Source organism: Crinia signifera, chromosome 5 (assembly GCF_055691185.1).
Source record: "Crinia signifera chromosome 5, ASM5569118v1, whole genome shotgun sequence".
Taxonomy (NCBI): domain Eukaryota; kingdom Metazoa; phylum Chordata; class Amphibia; order Anura; family Myobatrachidae; genus Crinia; species Crinia signifera.
The window spans coordinates 328,184,050-328,202,877 of record NC_139221.1 but is presented as its reverse complement, the minus strand read 5'-3'; the positions used below and the strand labels follow the sequence as shown (position 1 = coordinate 328,202,877).

Here is an 18,828-nt window from a genome sequence, read left to right as displayed (position 1 = left end):
TTGCGCATCTGACAGGCTGCAGCTGCCGGCCATTAGGAGGTGCCTGTGCACCCCTGGCACCCCCCGTGCGCACGCCTATGTGTGTGTGTGGGTGGGGGGGGGGGGCGCGGTGTGTAGCCGTGGGGCGGGGTTGGTGGCCGAGGAGGGGGCGGATTGTGTGGAGAACAGAGGCCAAGGGGGGTGGTGTGTATTACGGAAATGGCCAGGTTTTGCAGTGTGGCTGACGGTGGACGGGCCTGTCAATCACCCGTGTAACCCCGCCCACCGTTTGCCACACTGCTTTGAGTGACGGATCTGGCTAAATATATAAGAGATGTGGTCTTACCCCGTGCTTGCATGGGTTCCCTCCTGCATTGTAAGCACCACTGTGACAGCTACGAATGCACCGTGCTGCGTAATATGTATGCTCTATATAGATAAAGGCTGCCCATGGGCATCTATAGCATAATGTAAACGGAGGATTAACGAGCCTATGCGGTCAAGACGCAATTTGCAGCTATTGCCATCATTTTTATATATATATATATATATATATATATATATATATATACATATATATATGTATATATATATATATATATATATATATATATATATATATAGGTATAGACGGAGGATGCGGCACACCATTCACTTAAACAAGAACTAGCTTTTATTGCATGGAAGCAACGTTTCAATGCCTAACATGGCATTTTCATCAGCCTGATGAAAATGCCATGTTAGGCATTGAAACGTTGCTTCCATGCAATAAAAGCTAGTTCTTGTTTAAGTGAATGGTGTGCCGCATCCTCTGTCTATACCTACCTATCTCCACTTGCGGGCACCCATGCAGCAACTAACTTAGGAGGCTGTGCCGGACACCCAGGATCGTTTTATATATATATATATATATATATATATATATATATATATATATATATACCTGCCTGTCATAGGGTGATGGCTTCCTCCTGGATTTATATATATTATATGTTATCAACACCTTAATAAAGGGGTTCGTTGACCCCGAAACGGAATTGTCACTAAACTTTGCTTGATTTTACAAGACCCCGAGAGTGCCCCTGTTTGTTTTGCACCGAGTACAGGTTGAGTATCCCGTATCCAAAATGCTTGGGACCAGGAGAATTTTGGATAACGGATTATTCCGTATTTCGGAATATTTTAATATTTCAATGATGTATTTTGAAGTATCTTGCATGTATGCTGTATAAACACATAAAATACACACAAATATATTTTATTACCACATAAAATACACACAATATATTTATTTGTTCAAAAAACAAGGTTTCAAAACATGAAACAAAATTTGTGTAGTATCTCAGATATTGAATTTGTATGCCAAGCTATCATTTTCTTGTACATATATAGTGCCAGTTACATATCATGTCACCAGTAGTGCTGTTACAAATGTCCCCAGTGAGTTTTTAGCAATAAAAATATTTTTTTTTTCACTTACTGGAATGTATGGTTTTCGGAATAATTCGGATAACGGATACTCAACCTGTACTATCAATTATTCGAGAAGGCACCTGGGCAGTTGCCAGTTTCGGTTTGTTTTAATAATTATTTATTATAATAAACCGACACTTAGAGCTTTGCCCTTCTAAAAGTGTCTCTTCTTTATTATAAATCCTGGGAGTGCCGCTCGCCGAACGTCTACATACCAATATAAAGAGAGGGCATCGAGTGAAGTACAACTGGCCTCTCTGGACATAATATAATAGATTTAATTTATTTATATATATACATATATATCCCTTTGAGGAAGGAGGAGATGTTTTATCCCTTTCAGTGCCAATATATCTGCTAAAAATGCCAACGTCGATCACATTTGTTATACAGATTCAAATAAAAGCTGTTGTGTAATAAACGATTCTATTTCCTATACAAGGTGACATTACCGGTCACCATGATGAATAAACACGTTTGCTTGACAATACTCACAGCTATTGTGACAAATTCACTTAGCACTCAGAAGGGTTAACACCGGCTTTTGCCATTGCGGTCTTCAGCTGCGGTTTGCGACAGACATAAGTGTGTGCGATTTTAAACCCTGAATGTAATTACATTCATGCATTTGGGAATTTATTTAGGGCTTTGTATTTACATTTATTATTATAGTAAAATAAATATTGTTCACAGATCATAAATCTTTCTCCCTTGGAACCATTTTGTCCTGTTGATGTTGAAGTGGCCCGAGAAGGCGGCCGGCGCTATATCCAAGTGTTTATAGGGGGACGGAGACCCTATAACGCGATGGGTTTTACAACTGTATGAAGCGGAGTACACAGAACACATTGCCTCTCACTACACACACACACAAACCGTCATTGGTAACACACAGACTGATTAGGCTCTAATAAGGTAACAATAAGTGTGACGCCTGTAACTCATTAGTAGCACAGTATAATCTCTGCCACCATCCTGGCACAGACAGGCGGGTGACTACACAGAGTGGGGCGGAACAGTGCGTGGTTGAGGGCAGGACACATGACGCGTCCTGGCAGAGCGTAATACTCGTGAGTCACTCAGAACGCATCTGCGGTACACAAATGTCATGTGTTGGATCGCTGACACGGACAGGAAAGGATCTGTGTGTAGTCACTGGATGTTCTGGAAATAGTCTGCGCAGTATTCAGAGATGGTCCAGGAAGATATAGTATCACCTCTTACTAATAGATCTATTCATCCCTGGGAACCACAGGCAGATAATGTAGTACGGACACCTACACGCTGCATCAATTACCATGTCAGGGTAGGGTGGCCAATCCCGGGATCAGCGGGATCCTGGGATTTACCCCCAACATCGCATAGCATTGTCAGAGGTCACACTGCGCAGACCGTGCCACTGCCACCCGCCTGCATCTGCCGTCACCCCTGCCTCCTGTCCCGCTCCCTGCTACACATGTAACTAGATGTAGAGCAGGGCCACTTGTTTTTTTCAAATTATGTAGACCACCCCCGAATTCCTGGATTGAAGAAAATGCCTATGGATTGGCATCCTCAACGTCAGGTTATAATGGGCACCAGAACATATACATCTAATGCAGTAGTCAGGGAACTCGGTCCTCATTACCCCACACAGTGCATGTTTTGCTGGTAACCCAGCAGGTGCACAGGTGTACTAATTACTCAGACACATTTTATAAGGTCCGCAGGTGGAGTGATTCTGTGAGGAGACCTGCAAAACATGCACTGCGTGGGGTAATGAGGACCGAGTTCCCTGACCACTGATCTAATGCAATGTCTAGATCATGGGCCTTCAAACTGAGGCCCTCCAGATGTTGTGAAACTACAAATCCCAGCATGCCTTGCCACAGTTTTAACTCTCACTTATAGCAAAACTGTGGCAAGGAATGCTGGGATTTGTAGTTTCACAACATCTGGAGGGCCACAGTTTGAAGACCCATGGTCTAGATGTTCTATATCAGGAATATTCAACATGTGGCCCCCAGCTGCTGTGACACTACACATCCCAGCATGCCCTGATACTGTTTTAACATGTTAAATTAGCTTGACGGATCTGACTTTTAGTACTGAGCCCCCCCCCCCCCCCCCCCTCCCCCCTCCTCAAGGCTGCTCCTATTTACAGCCTACCAACTCAGGCCCCATTGGCTATTTACTACTGTGTGAGACCATGGAGCAAACAACTTATACGCACACTAACACTGGCCCCGCCCTTTGCGCAGTGATGCGGAACGCCCTGTGCGCAATGATGCGGAACATAGATGATCGTAAAATAAGCAAAGTTCAAGTTTAATGTTTAACAAAATAATTCCTCAAACACAAAAGGCATCGCCTCTAACACGTGAGGAAGAAGAAATCAGAGGGACCCTGGTCGAGGCGTTCGTTAGTAAGTGAGTATCTCTTTCTCAGATATATCAAAATCATGGTCATTGTGTTCCTCGCAATTCTTTATCCCGGAGTTACGGCTGGGGCTAAAAGTCGCACAGAAGATGCTGGTCGGAGAATTAAAATAGCAAATCTGGCATCGCTCTCCCCTCATTAAACCTGAGGAATGTGACAAAGGCGATACAGGACCGATTATTAATTTAGCAGAATGTGCTCGATACAAACCTCTTAGTCTAATGGCGGCTCTAAATTAACGGGATAATAGCAGACTTTTACATTATGTGTTATTTCATTACAATGGATCATTTGGGATTTTGCTTTGTACGTATTGACAAAGTGACCAGCCGTAATGGAACGGGTGATAGATTCCAGGACGTAGTGGAGGAGTTGGCGTCTGATCAGTTTCGCACAGAGCTGGGCAGTGACGAGGACTCTGTGTGGCGGAGGTATGAGAGACTCTGCGGGGACCAGGGAGCTGCAGAGATAACCGGCCACCGTTACTGTACCGGGTGCCGGTAACTGTCCCAGGTGAGTTCATTCAGAAAACACTGAGAAAACCCAATGCACTCCATTTTTTAACATACTTACCTGGTCCCCCGGCGTCCAAGGCAGCCTTCAGGATCTTCTTCAGTGGTCCAAGGGGTGCATTAAGTGAGTTTGCAGGTGCGCCGGGGACGTGGGAAGTATCAAAAAAGGGGCGGGGGAACAAAATTATCGGAAAAACCACGGTTTTTGGATATTCGGATATGGGATACTCAACCTGTATTCTACATGTATAATGTACATGTCATCTCAAATCATACCGCGATGACATGTGGGAAGACACGCTATGCTGGCAGGACGCGGTAATAAAGAGCTTCGTAATTCGGAGTAATAATCACTTCAACATTAGGTGGCTGGCAATAGTAGTTTCCGCCATATAACACTCCCCCCCCCCCCCCCCTCTCCTCACCAGGTTAAATCTTTGAAAGGGTAATCTCTTACTTGCAGCCCTATTAGTCTTATTCCCCGTTATTTAGCGACTCCCGCCGTGTTCCTTACAGACGCTTAATAAGACGGCTACATACAGAACACAGATCAGCTGAGGAAGGAGAGAACCTGGCCAGCAAGTGCTTATAATGAAGGCGCACAGGGTAATGGCTGGGGAAGAGATGTGCAGTCAGCCAGACAGAGAACTTCACATGTTATGGAGATCAAGAACAGCTACAGCGGGCACATAGGGGGGAGTCAGAACACTGCGGGGAGACTGGAGGAGTCGGAGCTGGGTATTGAGCGAGGGGCACGCCGCATGATGCCCTCAGTCACTGGTCCATGCAGGATATCGCCATCGCGGGTCGCAGAAGAGCGATATAGTGCATACACAGTAGACTTATACAGAAAAATATATGTAACGATGGTCGTTATCGTGCATATCATTATATATATATATTGTGTACGCACTGTATGAGTGCAGGGAAAGAGAACACACAGCACATACGCAACCAGCTGTATATCTGTGCTACGCTCCTGCAGAGATAACCGCTACCAGCGTCACGTATGGGCAGCTCTCCGGGGCAGGCCCTACATTATACAGCACTTCTGTAATGTGCAGTATCACCGACAGCATTAGCGCACACGGAATCATTAACCGCAAAACGCTACTGCAGCAATGTAATAAGAGATTTCCTGAATTGTGTGAGAAACACATTCTAATGTGATGAATGTAATCAGACACTAAATGAAATCATCTATGTGTATTAAAACAAAAGTCTGCTGTGGGAACATGAGTGCTCTGGGTGGTTACAGCTGGGTACGCCATGTCTAGGGGTATAGGATAATGGCGCGCAGAGTGGATACAGGGAGAGGGGGTGAACCCGGAGCAATGGACTGATTATTGGGAAGAGGGTGAAGAGCTGGGTGTGAGTAGAGGGCAAGCAAAAAGTGGGGAAGCTGGAGAGGGTCTAGTGGGAGCAGGGATGGAGGTGGAGCCGAAGAGCGGCTAGTGGAAGTGGAGAAGGAAGTGGAGAAGGAAGTGGAGCCAGAGAGTGTCTAGTAGGAGAGTGTAGAGAGAGGATGGCGGGGGAGCCAGAGAGTGGCTAGTGGCAGAGGGGAAGGAGGGGCAGATGAAGAGTGGATGGTTGTGGCGCTAGGGAAGTTAAGGATTCAGAATTACTGGTAGGTGTAGGGATATACAGCCATGAAGCGGCTGGATGGGAAGATAGGTATAATGAGTGACTGGTGGAGAGAAGGTTAGGGATACCGAGCAGGGGAGTGGCTGGTGGAGAGAAGGTTAGGGATACCGAGCAGGGGAGTGGCTGGTGGAGAGAAGGTTAGGGATACCGAGCAGGGGAGTGGCTGGTGGAGAGAAGGTTAGGGATACCGAGCAGGGGAGTGGCTGGTGGAGAGAAGGTTAGGGATACCGAGCAGGGGAGTGGCTGGTGGAGAGAAGGTTAGGGATACCGAGCAGGGGAGTGGCTGGTGGAGAGAAGGTTAGGGATACCGAGCAGGGGAGTGGCTGGTGGAGAGAAGGTTAGGGATACCGAGCAGGGGAGTGGCTGGTGGAGAGAAGGTTAGGGATACCGAGCAGGGGAGTGGCTGGTGGAGAGAAGGTTAGGGATACCGAGCAGGGGAGTGACTGGTGGAGAGAAGGTTAGGGATACCGAGCAGGGGAGTGACTGGTGGAGAGAAGGTTAGGGATACCGAGCAGGGGAGTGGCTGGTGGAGAGAAGGTTAGGGATACCGAGCAGGGGAGTGGCTGGTGGAGAGAAGGTTAGGGATACCGAGCAGGGGAGTGGCTGGTGGAGAGGTGGTTAGGGATACCGAACAGGGGAGTGGCTGGTGAAGAGAAGGTTAGGGAGACCGAGCAGGGGAGTGACTGGTGGAGAGAAGGTTAGGGATACCGAGCAGGGGAGTGGCTGGTGGAGAGAAGGTTAGGGATACCGAGCAGGGGAGTGGCTGGTGGAGAGAAGGTTAGGGATACCGAGCAGGGGAGTGGCTGGTGGAGAGAAGGTTAGGGATACCGAGCAGGGGAGTGGCTGGTGGAGAGAAGGTTAGGGATACCGAGCAGGGGAGTGGCTGGTGGAGAGAAGGTTAGGGATACCGAGCAGGGGAGTGGCTGGTGGAGAGAAGGTTAGGGATACCGAACAGGGGAGTGGCTGATGGAGAGAAGGTTAGGGATACCGAGCAGGGGAGTGGCTGGTGGAGAGAAGGTTAGGGATACCGAGCAGGGGAGTGGTTTTGATGGAATAAGTTAGGGACATTGTACAGGGGAGGGCTAGTGGTGAAGAAAATAAGGTGGGCAAAGGTGTGGTTGACCGTAAACTTTTACAGGTGCTCAGCAGTGTGTGGTCAGGAGGAAGAGAGAACTTAATGGAGTAGCTACAAAGTAGCAAAGTGCTGGAAAAAGACATACTACACACTTTAAAGGTTAGGGAACAATTGTTTTTTCCAATGGGCTGCCACTAATCTGTCCTTTCTGGCTTAAGCTGACTTCGAGGCTCACTGCAGTGTTTGTCACTGAAACTACTGACAGAAGTTTATAGGAAAAATAGCTATCCTTATATTGGACGATAAATGTTACCCAATACATGAAACAACATGATTGCACATAAATGCTGATCAATCGGTTCTCTGGATAGGTGGAGCCACGGCCCCCACATGACCCATAAGGTAAAGTAGCGGGATTTATACTGCTCTCCTACAGGCCAATAAACCGCTCCAACAGAAGGATGAACAATGACCGCATTCTATAGACCAGGGATGGGGAACTTTTGGCCCTTCAGCTGTTGTTAAACCACACATACAGTACCAGCACGCCCTGCAACAGCTTTGCTATTTAGGAATGCTAAAACTGTTGCAAGGCATGCTGGGAAGTGTAGTTTAACAGCTGGAGGGCCTAATGTTCCCCATCCCTGCTTTAAATGATGACAAGGAGTACACCTTACCACGTCCACAAACATTGCAAAGCTGTACAAACCGGGTGTGGTGTGCTGGGCCGACAGTCGGGATTCTGACAGACAGAATACCGTCATGCCGGTACTCCAACAGTGGGGAAAGCGCAAAGAAGCCTCTTGCGGGGCTGCACTCACCACAGGTTCTATTATCCGTCCATGACCCCCATGAGGGATCCCGACTGCCAGACATTAAAGAGTCTGGATTTCCATGTCAGTACCAGCACCCGTACAAACCAGACACAACCACATGGATTATGCTGTAATGAGGTCTTACCTATTGGCTGGTAACCGTGTGAAGGTGGTCCTCCAAATGGGTTTCTACTTCCAAATCCACTTCCATCAACAGAGCCATACGACATGTTTGTAATTCAGACTGGAGACAACTGGGAAACAGAGCAATGTAAAGACGGTTAGTGAGACACCTTTACTATGACAGTTACATGTTACAGGCTGGGTTTGAAAAATGACAGCTAGGAGCTGATTGGCTGCTGCATTATCACTTCACACGGTTTATACATCTGCCTCCAGGCTAGATGCACCAAGATTCAAAAGTGATAAAATGGAGAGTGATAAACAGCCAGCCAATCAGCTCCTGCCTGACATTTTTCAAACACAGTCTCTGACATGGCAGGTAGGAGCTGATTGGCTGGTGGTTCATCACTCTCCAATTTATCACTTTTGCATCTGGCCGTCCGTGTGTTGTGGGGAGGGGAAAAACTGGCTGACAATCTGTGGCCGGGAGTGTGAGTGTGTGTGTGTGGGGGGGGGGGGACGATTGGCTGACAATCTGTGGCCGGGAGTGTGTGTGTGTGTGTGTGTGGGGGGGGGACGATTGGCTGACAATCTGTGGCCGGGAGTGTGTGTGTGTGTGGGGGGGGGTGGGGGGCGATTGGCTGACAATCTGTGGCCGGGAGTGTGTGTGTGTGTGTGTGTGGGGACGATTGGCAGACAATCTGTGGCCGGGAGTGTGAGTGTGTGTGTGTGTGGGGGGGGGGGGACGGGACGATTGGCTGACAATCTGTGGCCGGGAGTGTGTGTGTGTGTGTGTGTGGGGGACGATTGGCTGACAATCTGTGGCCGGGAGTGTGTTGTGTGTGTGTGTGGGGGACGGGAGGGACGATTGGCTGACAATCTGTGGCCGGGAGTGTGTGTGTGTGTGTGTGTGTGGGACGATTGGCAGACAATCTGTGGCCGGGAGTGGTGTGTGTGTGTGTGGGGGGGGGGGGGGGGTGACGATACTGGCTGCAACACTGCATCGTGCGAGGAGGAGGGGGCACTGGTTGCCACACTGAGTGGGGTGAAAAGGGGGACACGGTAACTCATAATGCAAGAGGGGAGGAGGAGGAACAACAGCACCAACCTATTGTGCTGAATACACACTATATTATCTGTCCAATCTTTTTGGATACAGCAAAAAAATCGTGAAATATATATATGAGGAAAATCAACCATTTGCTCCAGAAGCCCGAAAATGTGAAAAAATGGTTGTGAGGATAAATTGGTTACATTTTTATCCAATCTGGGATATAACCAATATGTCTGTGCAACATTTGTGTCCGTTTTGGGAGCAAATGGTCTCTTGCTCCCACACATTTATTTACAAACTGGCCCGTAACAGACCAACACAGAGTTAGGAGGGCCCTGCTTACAACCTACGTTCCCATATTTTGCACAAACAAGAAAGATTGGACAGATAATCTTATGGTGTGTACACACGGGGGCCATATGCCGTGCTATGCGAGTCCCGATGCGATCAGATCACACCGGGACTCGCATCGCACGGCATGCATGGAGGGGCACAATTTAGACTATATAGTGCAGATCTGCCCTCTCTATCTGGCTGCCGATATGCGCTCACACGGGAGCGCGCATCGGCAGCGCATCAAGCTCGCAAGCCCTAAAAAAGCATGCAATTTGCATGCAATATGGCTTCCGATGTTCACTATATCAGCAACATCGGAAGCCATATCTCACCTTCTGTACACACCATTATGTTTGTATCCTGCTGTAGCCTAAAGCAGGGCTCGACAAATACCGGGGGCCAAGTCACCATGGTGACCAGATTTTTTTTGAAGGGAGGGAAGAAGCAGAATTTGTTTGTGCGCAGATCAGCGGCAATGCAGGCAGCAATGCCTGACCCCCTTCTCCTCCTCCTGACACCAGCGGCAGAGCGGGAAGCGGGGCCGGACACCCATCTCCCCCTACTGACACCAGCAGTGGTACCCAACCCCCATCTCCTCTGGTATGATTTTTAGAGCTTACAGTCTCCGGCTTGGTGAGACAAAGATCTGCAAGAACAAGTTCAGTTCTTCAGTGACTCCTTCATAATAAGCACAGGACCCGCATACTCATTTTTGGTCAGTTGGTTTCATGAAGGAGAATGCAGGTGGATGTAATGCAGAGAACCTAATAATGAGGCAGAACATACGCTCGCCCATGGTGGCCCGCCGTGAGTGCCATGTGCAACGTGCAGGTTATTACCCGCAGACCAGTTGCCTTTTCTTTATGTTTGAAACCAATCAAAAGCGGCTGGAGAATCCGGCCAATAAAAGGCGACGTTTATTGAGTAAGGAGCGCGTGATTTATGAGCTGTGAAACACCGCACCTATGGCAAGATTAAACCTCCGGTCTACATAAAATAGCGAAATTCAATAAGGAATATTAACTAGCAACTCCTGGGAATTACTGCAAGAAAGAAGAGTCAGATGCTCTCAGTAATAAAGAATCAACACTTCCATAATTCAGCAGGGGAATTATACACAGTCTATCGCAGAGGAGCCAACAGGCACTGCGGCGCTGTACAGTAGAGAAGGGAATAGAATAGATGGATGCAATCTGTAGAAATAACACAACGGTGCATCATCAGACATACTGTGGTACCAAATGACACAGATTAACTGTTTTATTCCCACTTTGCCAGCCTGAAGTGGTTCAAGCGGCTATGGGCAGTAATCAATGCTTTTTTGATAGCAAGGATTCCCCCGGTACTTGAATATGGTGAGCGGCCGATGTGGGGGTTAAACGGGGGGGGGGGGGGGGGGTCAAAGTCAAAGGGATGCGGTACACTTAGACATGTCCAGGTTGACATTTGGGACAAAAAAAACATGAGACTCATGTCGATCTTAGCCATGTCAACCCCACAGGACCTGGGCCAATAGGGGAATCCTTTACTGTCAGTAACTAATAATTATTATTACCAGTTATTTATATAGCACACACATATTCTGCAGTGGTGTGCTTATGTGCCCTGTACTTGTCCTCTATTGTATACAGCTGTAAGTCACTGTCTCCTGGGTTATATACTGTGTAATAGGGCGCTGTGGATCCCTTGTTCTCTGCCCCTGATACTTATGTCAGTGTCCTCTGCTGATGCAGCTATGGTTATGTGCCCTGTACTTGTCCTCTATTGTATACAGTTGTAAGTCACTGTCTCCTGGGTTATATACTGTGTAATAGGCTGCTGCGAATCCCTTGTTCTCTGCCCCCTGATACTTATGTCAGTGTCCTCTGCTGATGCAGCTATGGTTATGTGCCCTGTACTTGTCCTCTATTGTATTCTGCTGTAAGTCCCGGTCTCCTTGGTTATATACTGTGTAATAGGGTGCTGCGGATCCCTTGTTCTCTGTCCCTGATACTTATGACAGTGCCGCCTGCTGATGCAGCTATGGTTATGTGCCCTGTACTTGTCCTCTATTGTATTCAGCTGTAAGTCACTGTCTCCTGGGTTATATACTCTGTAATAGGGCGCTGTGAATCCCTTGTTCTCTGCCCCCTGATACTTATGTCAGTGTCCTCTGCTGATGCAGCTATGGTTATGTGCCCTGTACTTGTCCTCTATTGTATACAGCTGTAAGTCACTGTCTCCTGGGTTATATACTGTGTAATAGGGTGTTGCGGATCCCTTGTTCTCTGCCCCGATACTTAGGTCAGTGCCCTCTGCTGATGCAGCAATGGTTATGTGCCCTGTACTTGTCCTCTATTGTATACAGCGGTCAGTAACTGTCTCCTGGGTTATATACTCTGTAATAGGGCGCTGCGGAACCCTTGTTCTCTGCCCCCTGATACTTATGTCAGTGTCCTCTGCTGATGCAGCTATGGTTATGTGCCCTGTACTTGTCCTCTATTGTATTCTGCTGTAAGTCCCAGTCTCCTTGGTTATATACTGTGTAATAGGGTGCTGCGGATCCCTTGTTCTCTGTCCCTGATACTTATGTCAGTGCCGCCTGCTGATGCAGCTATGGTTATGTGCCCTGTACTTGTCCTCTATTGTATTCAGCTGTAAGTCACTGTCTCCTGGGTTATATACTCTGTAATAGGGCGCTGTGAATCCCTTGTTCTCTGCCCCCTGATACTTATGTCAGTGTCCTCTGCTGATGCAGCTATGGTTATGTGCCCTGTACTTGTCCTCTATTGTATACAGCTGTAAGTCACTGTCTCCTGGGTTATATACTGTGTAATAGGGTGCTGCGGATCCCTTGTTCTCTGCCCCGATACTTAGGTCAGTGCCCTCTGCTGATGCAGCAATGGTTATGTGCCCTGTACTTGTCCTCTATTGTATACAGCGGTCAGTAACTGTCTCCTGGGTTATATACTCTGTAATAGGGCGCTGCGGAACCCTTGTTCTCTGCCCCCTGATACTTATGTCAGTGTCCTCTGCTGATACAGCTATGGTTATGTGCCCTGTACTTGTCCTCTATTGTATCCAGCTGTAGTCATTGTCTCCTGGGTTATATACTCTGTAATAGAGTGCTGCGGATCCCTTGTTCTCTGTCCCCTGATACTTATGTCAGTGCCGCCTGCTGATACAGCTATGGTTATGTGCCCTATACGTGTCCTCTATTGTATTCAGCTGTAAGTCACTGTCTCCTGGGTTATATACTCTGTAATAGGGTGCTGCGGATCCCTTGTTCTCTGCCCCCTGATAATTATGTCAGTGCTGCCTGCTGATGCAGCTATGGTTATGTGCCCTGTACTTGTCCTCTATTGTATTCAGCTGTAAGTCACTGTCTCCTGGGTTATATACTCTGTAATAGGGCGCTGCGGATCCCTTGTTCTCTGTCCCTGATACTTATGTCAGTGTCCTCTGCTGATGCAGCTATGGTTATGTGCCCTGTACTTGTCCTCTATTGTATCCAGCTATCAGTCACTGTCTCCTGGGTTATATACTCTGTAATAGGGTGCTGCGGATCCCTTGTTCTCTGTCCCTGATACTTATGTCAGTGCTGCCTGCTGATGCAGCTGCGGTTATGTGCCCTGTACTTGTCCTCTATTGTTTTCAGCTGTAAGTCACTGTCTCCTGGGTTATATACTGTGTAATAGGGTGCTGCGGACCCCTTGTTCTCTGTCCCTGATACTTATGTCAGTGCTGCCTGCTGATGCAGCTGTGGTTATGTGCCCTGTACTTGTCCTCTATTGTATCCAGCTGTAAGTCACTGTCTCCTGGGTTATATATGCTGTAATAGGGAGCTGCAGATCCCTTGTGGCACTATATAAAAGGACAAGTAACGTGACGACACCCAGACAGCATCCCGCCATCTATTGCTAGATCTATTAGAAGATAATTAAACGGAACCTAGACGTTCGGAATCCAGAGATAATAATTACCTTCAGCCATGTTGCTGGTTGCCATTAGGCTGGATTTTGCTGGTTAGGAGAGAAGTGGGCATTTAACGATACAAGCTCATAGCAGCAATTAGTGCTGTTAGGGAACGGTAATTACTAGTAGTGCCCACAGTGACAGCTGTCAGCGTGGAGACGCAGGATTAGTGACATTTGCAGAACATCGGAAACTTCCGATTCCATAAACCTAAACTTTTTTCTTCTCTCCCTCCTGCAGATAGGCTGATGGATCGTATTGCTGTAACTACAGCGCTTTAGGGTTCTACGTCAATGTCTAAAGTTTTCAATGGTAGTTACACAATGAGTACACAGGTGTGTCTGGATAATACCGCAGTTTAACAGACGCTGCGGGCACCAGATCTGTCCGTCAATAAATCTGTCTTTTTAAATGTTAGAGAAAATCGTGCTCTGCATACTGAAGGCAATCCGTTATAAAGAGCATTTGCAAATGTCGTTCCTTCCTCTCACATTTACAGAGATCCATATTATACTACATCCTAATTCTGCCCCTCAGAAAGACCGCAGTCAGCAGAAGGCATTACCTGGATCTCTAGGGGACGGTATCCCAAATAAGTATGGCTGGGTACACCCTTACACCACTTGTAATTGGACTGATTTCACACCAAATTTCCCTTGAGCCTAGAACGTACAATATTGTACAGTACGCACACATTGTCCAATATCACATTATGACCAAATGATATATTATGTTGTTTGGCTGTATACGATATATGAATGCTCCTGTGCACACATAGACATTAACACCACCTGCCAAATCGGAACAACATATCATCTGGGCGTCCGTGCATATTACCCGATGTGCACCAAATTGTATACAATTGTGGGCACACACTAAGACATTGTCAATGAACGATGTTGTTAACGATATTGTCGGTGCTCCCAGACAATTGTTAGAGGTGTTCCCCCATCCTGAACCTTCTGTGAGGGGATTCTAACAACTGCCTGTCCTTAGTCTCCGGGATTTGATCAATAACCTGTGTTCCTTTACTGCTAGCAGGAGAATAATCAAATCGACACACACACACACTGGAGTGTCAAAGAGATGTTCTGAAGTTTATTAGTCTAGCTTACATTTATTCGTTTTTTTATCTATTACAGAATGGGTTTCACACATATAATTGCATTCCATAACTATACACAAAATCACTACTAATTGGCACACCCCAGCTTGTTCACATCACTACTGAGATTTGGTTCCCCCACATCTCCTGGGCATACAGCCAGAAACACAGATAAACGTTGTGCCCCTTATAAAAGATTTACGAGTCTCCTTCAAGGTAACAATCTTTTAAACTAAACTAATTAATTATAATGAGAAACACAATACATTACATATATGATGCATACAAAATGGCGTATATGGCGCCACATAGAACAAACAGCAATCTGCCTCTCACACAATCAAGGACATACACACTGAACAATATCATTAACCATACCATACAGTGACATAATCCGGACAGGGAGGGTTAACGACCACCGGAGTGCACATCGTTCAAGATGTAGTGCGCTCACACTAGACATGCGCGATAATATCATTAACAACAACAAAGTGTGTACGCATCTTAACTCTAACTGGACCAGATAGTGGGAAAAGAGCAAATCACATTTTCCACAGAAGTCTTTTTATTGGGGGTGGGGTCCAGAACACAGCGGACCGTACACATCGCCATAGCAGACCCATCGCACTGAGAGAGCCTGACAGCCACAGATAAGCTGGCAGTGGCAAGGACGCGGAAGGAGTGGCTACACTTTATTCAGCCATCACACTTTATAGTAAGTGCAGAGAGGCGAAGGGGGGGGTGCTTGGTGTAAATTACCAGCGGACCCGGGAAATCAAATCCAGAGGGGGGCACAGAGCAGCACAGCCAATTGATTATTGGGATTTGGAGGCACTGGGTTGACTTGTAATGAGTGTTGGACTTTTAGTCGCTGTGCGGGTTGTTTTTGTCTTGCTGCTTGTGTATAATGGGCATTTTCTCCTCCACGACACACAGGAGAAGTGTTGATTGATTCCTCGCTCGAAGCCAGGAGGTGAGCACAATCCGTTTACTAGATCAGGAGACGCTGACATGCAGCCCTATGGTGGAGAACGTTTACACAAAACCAAATCCAGTTATTGTTTTGCATGCAGGGGTACGACACATGCACCGGGAATGCGGTGAGAACCAGGATCGTGCCCGCCAATTAGCATTAAATTAGGCCATTCCTGGGTGTTGGGTGCAGCAGATCAGCATCATCGTGCTATTGTTATATTGCAGGCCCGGACGCGGATTGCACGTATCACGGCATGTTTACCTCTCCGCAAGATATGGGATGCAAAGGATACGTTACTATTGGCAGGGAGAAATGTATTTCAATGACAATTGCCTTAGCCGGTTTTTAACTTCGCAATTAATATGCAGACTTCATCAGCCCCTCTGCAGCAGGCAGCGCGTTCCCTAAATTCAGCTGAAATGTAATTTTGGTGCTCAGTGAAATATGTAATGCATCTGTGTTTGTTTGGTATCTTGACGGATATAGACCGTTCCACATGCCAGACTCGGAGACAGCCGGCTTCTGAGAGGGATTACAGCCACGCCAAGTTAGGGAAGTCATTCAATGATTCAGAGATGACAGCAAGCGTGCCACCGACCACGACATGGGGCTGCTGTGCTATCACAATACACGGACCGGCGCAGGGTGTAATTACGGTGACGCAGGTAACGGCAGAATGGACACTTCCACCTGATTACCAAATGCTTCATTCGCCTTTATCTACGCAATCCAATATGGCAAACCCTGGCCACTCTCTGTTGTATCCCTGAAATACTAATAAAGGGGCCCACACTGGCACAGTGTTTACTTGGCCTTGCTATGCGCCCTCCCATGTAGTCTATATCACAAGGCCACATACTACAGTACTGTATATGTGTAGGTATTTATGTACATCATCGTGTCTAGACCCAATCACATCCTGCGTACAGAGAGAACGTGGGCAGCCATAAGGTACCAGCCAATCACCTCATTACTGTCGGTTTATAGGCTGGGTTTAAAACACGAGGTTGGAGCCGATTGGCCGGATATTTTATCTCCGTCCATTTTCTCGCTCCCCGAGTGTTGACATAAAATCTAAGGGGTTGGGTAAAACTGCTGCAGATCAGACTATTCTACAGCACCTTAATAGTAGCCAGAATTACTTTATAAAGTCTAAGAAATGCTATACACTCCCCGACTCCTGTAATGGGTTACCGAGCCAGGACATTATAGTAGATGATATAGTATAGATGCAGAAGTGAGAGGTCACCGGGGAGCCGCTGGGCAGCTTACATTGTACGCGGCCCTCGTATGTGATCCCATTCACTGGTCAACCTAATTATCAAGTCATTAGCCCGACTGCCCGGACTCAGACAGCGTGGCAAGCGCAACAAAGCCCCTTGCGGACTCGCTGCACTCGCCACGCTGTGGGAACGGTGGCTCGCTACCTATTCTATTCTCCCTCTATGGGGTTGTGGACCTCCACGAAGGAGAATAGACGGTGGCCATCAGGAACCCGAGTGTCGGGGTAATGACCGTCGGGAACCCGAGTGTCGGGGTAATGACCGTCGGGAACCCGAGTGTCGGGGTAATGACCGTCGGGAACCCGAGTGTCGGGGTAATGACCGTCGGGAACCCGAGTGTCGGGGTAATGACCGTCGGGAACCCGAGTGTCGGTGTTTTGGCAGTCGGGATCCCGAGTGTCGGTGTTTTGGCAGTCGGGATCCCAACGACGGGGTAATGAACGTCAGGATCCCGACTGCCGGGAAACTGTCCGGCACCCCCCCAATGTATCCTTGGTGCAGAAGTGACAATCTCCGAACCGAACACGTGCGGGTTGCGCACAGCTATAAAGTAAATGACATGATATATTGTCCTAGGCCAATATGGGGGCCTTTAGGGTGTTGCAGGGGACCTGAAACCCCAGCATCAGACACCGCCCGCTTACAGCTGGGACATGAGAGGAGTGATAAGTGTCGAGCACTAGAGACCCGATATAAGGCACAGAGAATAAGCCCTGCGCCAAATAAGTATAGCGTATTTCACACCTACGCAGGTGAGGATCCATCAGAGGTGACCAGGAAGCTTCTGACATCCTAAACTCTAGGGCTCTGTACATGAAGGCCATATGGCAGACTATTGATGCGCCAACAACTTATAGGAGATTAAGAACCATTGTTATTCATTTTAATTAGGTTACCGGCGATCAATCGCCTTCAGCTGCGAGAAGACGCAGATCTTACCGTGACCCGCAGCGAGCATGCCCGGTGACACATTCAGTAACGGAGAATAATAAGCAGAAGACGTCAGTAAGTTATTATTATGGCCGAGGTTAGAACAAGCACGAAGGCGTTCAGGCGACAGCTCGGTCTGACCTTATCGTTTTATGCTGCTTACAGGGGTGTCAGGTGTAGGATGCCTGGAGTCTGCCTCAGGACCGAGTCATATAGAGAGGGTGAGCCAGCATGGGGGTCATCATGGAGAGTATCACAGACTACCAGGGGCAGCACGTTACACCCAAACATCTGCTCCGAGCACAAAAACTAAGCCTAGTACACACTATGCGATTCGTTCCACGAGCGATACCGTTAACAACGAGACTACCGGGCATACCATATAGTGAACACACACTGAACAATGTCGTTCAGTGACGCCACCGTGTCCCGGCTCTGTACATGCAGTCGTTGACGATATATTTAGCTTAAGCTGCATGTGCAGACAACGAGCGAATTCATCGTTTGTTGCGTACACACTAGGCGATATTTCAAACTATATCGTTCAGAAGGGAAAAAAATAACCCATATGGTTTAAATTATCGTATAGTGTCATATAGAGAACTGTAGAAAATCAATGGGAAAATCAGTTTCCTGCAGAGATTATAAGCGATTAAGTGTGCCATAAAACAAAAAAAACTCAGAAACACTTAAGATTTATGCACAATATAGAACTACTTATAATAATAGTTATAAAAAAATAATTCTGGAACCCTACAATGGATGATAATGTAGTAAATGTTACAGGTTCAGAGAGGGTCGTATGGATGACAGAATGCACTGGGGGACGGATGTAAAAAGTACACAGTGACCCGATTTATTTATCTAGATGCCAGTGTCTAGTCTGGATAACCAGCCTCCCGCCCTCGCTGTCCAGTCCATCTCCTGCTCTGGAAATGATGTCCCAGCTTTGGGAAGGACGGGGTACAAGACACCGGACTCTCTACATTTCGTTGAGCATTAAAATCCTTTCATTGCGGAAGTCTTTACGCTGGCGACACAATCAGGAGGATATTCAGCCGGTGACGTGTCCCAGGCTGGTGAGCGTCACACGCGGTTACAGTGCTAACACCAATTATGCTTTTCAGGCAGAGTATTCATGTTGGTAAATA

At 47.4% G+C, this 18,828-nt stretch overlaps 1 protein-coding gene across 7 annotated transcripts in view; it reads right to left on the bottom strand.

Moving 5' to 3' along the window:
* The window catches only part of TSNARE1 (t-SNARE domain containing 1), a 281,169-nt gene that overhangs the window by 218,219 nt on the left and 44,122 nt on the right, over window positions 1-18,828 (bottom strand). For 6 of the 7 annotated variants that reach the window (XM_083144956.1, XM_083144957.1, XM_083144951.1 and 3 more), the window contains exon 3: window positions 8,062-8,170. In XM_083144956.1, the coding sequence (XP_083001082.1) occupies window positions 8,062-8,146 (85 nt within the window). In that variant the 5' untranslated portion in view covers window positions 8,147-8,170. Of the gene's footprint in view, window positions 1-8,061; window positions 8,171-18,828 lie in introns of those variants that run through there. The other variant, XM_083144955.1, reaches the window with a different exon arrangement.